Source organism: Manis pentadactyla, chromosome 15, assembly GCF_030020395.1.
Source record: "Manis pentadactyla isolate mManPen7 chromosome 15, mManPen7.hap1, whole genome shotgun sequence".
Taxonomy (NCBI): domain Eukaryota; kingdom Metazoa; phylum Chordata; class Mammalia; order Pholidota; family Manidae; genus Manis; species Manis pentadactyla.
The window spans coordinates 45,570,521-45,572,601 of NC_080033.1; the positions used below are offsets into that span (position 1 = coordinate 45,570,521).

Below are 2,081 nucleotides of genomic sequence, written 5' to 3' on the forward strand. Positions count from 1 at the left end.
CGCCTCAGCGCAAGCCTGTGCACTCAGAAGCGGAGAGGGGGCGCCGCGCGTCAAGCGGGTTGCGCATGCGCGCCCCCGCCTGGGGCTATAAAAGCCTCGCCACCTGCTGCCGCAAGTGCGTCCAGTTGCCGGGAGAAGCCAGTTCACCTCCTCCAGCAGCAGCTCCTCTCGACATGGACCCTGAGACCTGCTCCTGTCCTACTGGTGAGGCCCCGCCCCAATCCTGCGGCACAGGGCGCCCCTTAACTTGCAAAAAACCCCATGCCCTACGCCAGTGCTCAAGAACATATTTCCCATTTTAAAACTCGTGAAAGGTGGGCATGGCAATATCTCAAAGGGCACCTTCTCCTTTTAGGGCTGGCCACATCCCGCGTTTTACCTACATTAACCCTTCCTGGGGCGTCTCCCTCTCTAGGTGGCTCCTGCACCTGCGCTGGCTCCTGCAAGTGCGAAGGATGCAAATGCACTTCCTGCAAGAAGAGTGAGTTTGAGGACCCCCCTACCCGCCTCTTCCCTTGCCCTCTCCACTCCACCGAGTCATCGTCTGTCCACGCAACTGCCTCTGAATCTCACCGTGACAGAGTCACCTGGGGAGGCCTTCCGATACAGCGCTCGGGTCACCGCCCCCTCTCCCCCTCACCGTGATTGATACAGTAGGCCTGTGACAAGATGTTTTCGTAAATCCAGATCCTAATGGGCAGTTGGGATTGAGAACTGTTACCCTGGCCCAGCCCCTCCTTTCCAAACCTCCAGTGCCTGGGGAAGTTATTAATGAGGCTGGGGTTAGTTCCAGGGTTCAGGCCTTTGTGGATCCCCTCAATTTAACCTCCTCTAAATCTCCCCAGAAGCAGTATAATAGACTTGGGGGAGCAGGAGGTCTGAGGAAAGAGCCCTACCTCCCTGGTGTATGACGGATCCCCTGTGGATCCCCTACACCTGTACAATCTCTGCTCCAAGTTTATCCTTTCAAGGCCATTTGTCCTGTGATGCTTTGTCCCTAAGGTCCAGTGCTACCCCAGTCTGGACCTACCCCCACAATCCCTAGGACTCCCCTGCATTCACCAAAGGTACTAGTTTCTGGTACCCCTCTCTCATGGCAGCCCAGCATGCAGCTTACACGCTGTAGATACTGAGTCAAATCAGGTGTGAGAGTAGGAAGGCATGGAGACCAGCCCCCAGCACCTATCCTTTTCCCTCGCTTGGATGGGGACAGATGGTGGGGTCGAGAAGGCCAGCAGACCTCCTGCCCCTTCTGTTACCTGCAGGCTGTTGTTCCTGCTGCCCTGCAGAGTGTGAGAAATGTGCCAAGGATTGCGTGTGCAAAGGTGGAGAGGGGGCCAAAGCAGAGGCGGAGAAATGCAGCTGCTGCCAATGAGGACGTGCCTCTCCATGTGAAACGTGTGTACATAGTGCCGGGTGGCCCAATGCCACCCTCCCTGTGGTGAAGCTCAGTTGTGTGTCCCCTTCATTTGCTACTCCTGGCAAGTGACAATAAATCCTGTGAATGGCATAAGCCAAGGACTGGCTGGTCTTTTCTTAAAGGGCAAGGGCCTGGGGGGATAGGGGAGCATAATCTGAGGCAACCACCCAGTTAAAAAGTGAAATCCTGAGACCTGGCCACTGGTCTGCTGGGGCCCGGGATGGAGCTCAGAGTGCATCCCCTCCCTTCAGGTGGCACTCGATCCTCCTGTGAAGTCGAGCTCAACTCTGGGAAAGAAGGGGACCCAGACCTGCATAGGTTTGTCTCTTTCTCCCACCTTTCAACCTCACTTTCTTCATTTGTTTATTGGGGTTGGGGGAAGTTAAAACCAGCCCCCAGCCAGAAGGGCCTATGGTTTCTGGAATGTTCTAGTTACTCCTGCAAAGGTGCCTGTTTTCAGAGTTATTAGAGGAGAGCCCAGGAGGCCCAGCAGCCTGTCTTGGCAAACTGTCAGCTGTGTTTCCAAGGTCACCACGCTGAACAGCCTGTCACCCCAAAACATACTGTTCAGCTCCTTTTCAAATCTCATTTGGCAGTTTGTCTCCAGCCCCTTCTTTCTCCAAGGACAAGTAAAATAAGAGCTTTTGTCCATGGTTGTAGC

The 2,081-nt window shown here is 55.0% G+C and overlaps 1 protein-coding gene across 1 annotated transcript; it reads left to right on the plus strand.

The window, feature by feature from the left end:
* On the plus strand, nucleotides 1-1,513 carry LOC118910165 (metallothionein-3). The gene is made up of 3 exons (XM_036881054.2): nucleotides 1-204; nucleotides 416-481; nucleotides 1,266-1,513. The coding sequence occupies exons 1-3, from the start codon at nucleotides 66-68 to the stop codon at nucleotides 1,373-1,375; spliced, it is 315 nt and encodes a 104-aa protein (XP_036736949.1). The 5' UTR covers nucleotides 1-65; the 3' UTR covers nucleotides 1,376-1,513.
* The last annotated feature ends 568 nt before the right edge of the window (nucleotides 1,514-2,081 follow it).

Coding starts and splice junctions, on each gene's coding strand:
- LOC118910165 (XM_036881054.2), top strand. CDS start 66: ATGCGCGCCCCCGCCTGGGGCTATAAAAGCCTCGCCACCTGCTGCCGC. Junction 205..415: donor GACCTGCTCCTGTCCTACTG/GTGAGGCCCCGC, acceptor CTCCCTCTCTAG/GTGGCTCCTGCACCTGCGCT. Junction 482..1,265: donor ATGCACTTCCTGCAAGAAGA/GTGAGTTTGAGG, acceptor TGTTACCTGCAG/GCTGTTGTTCCTGCTGCCCT.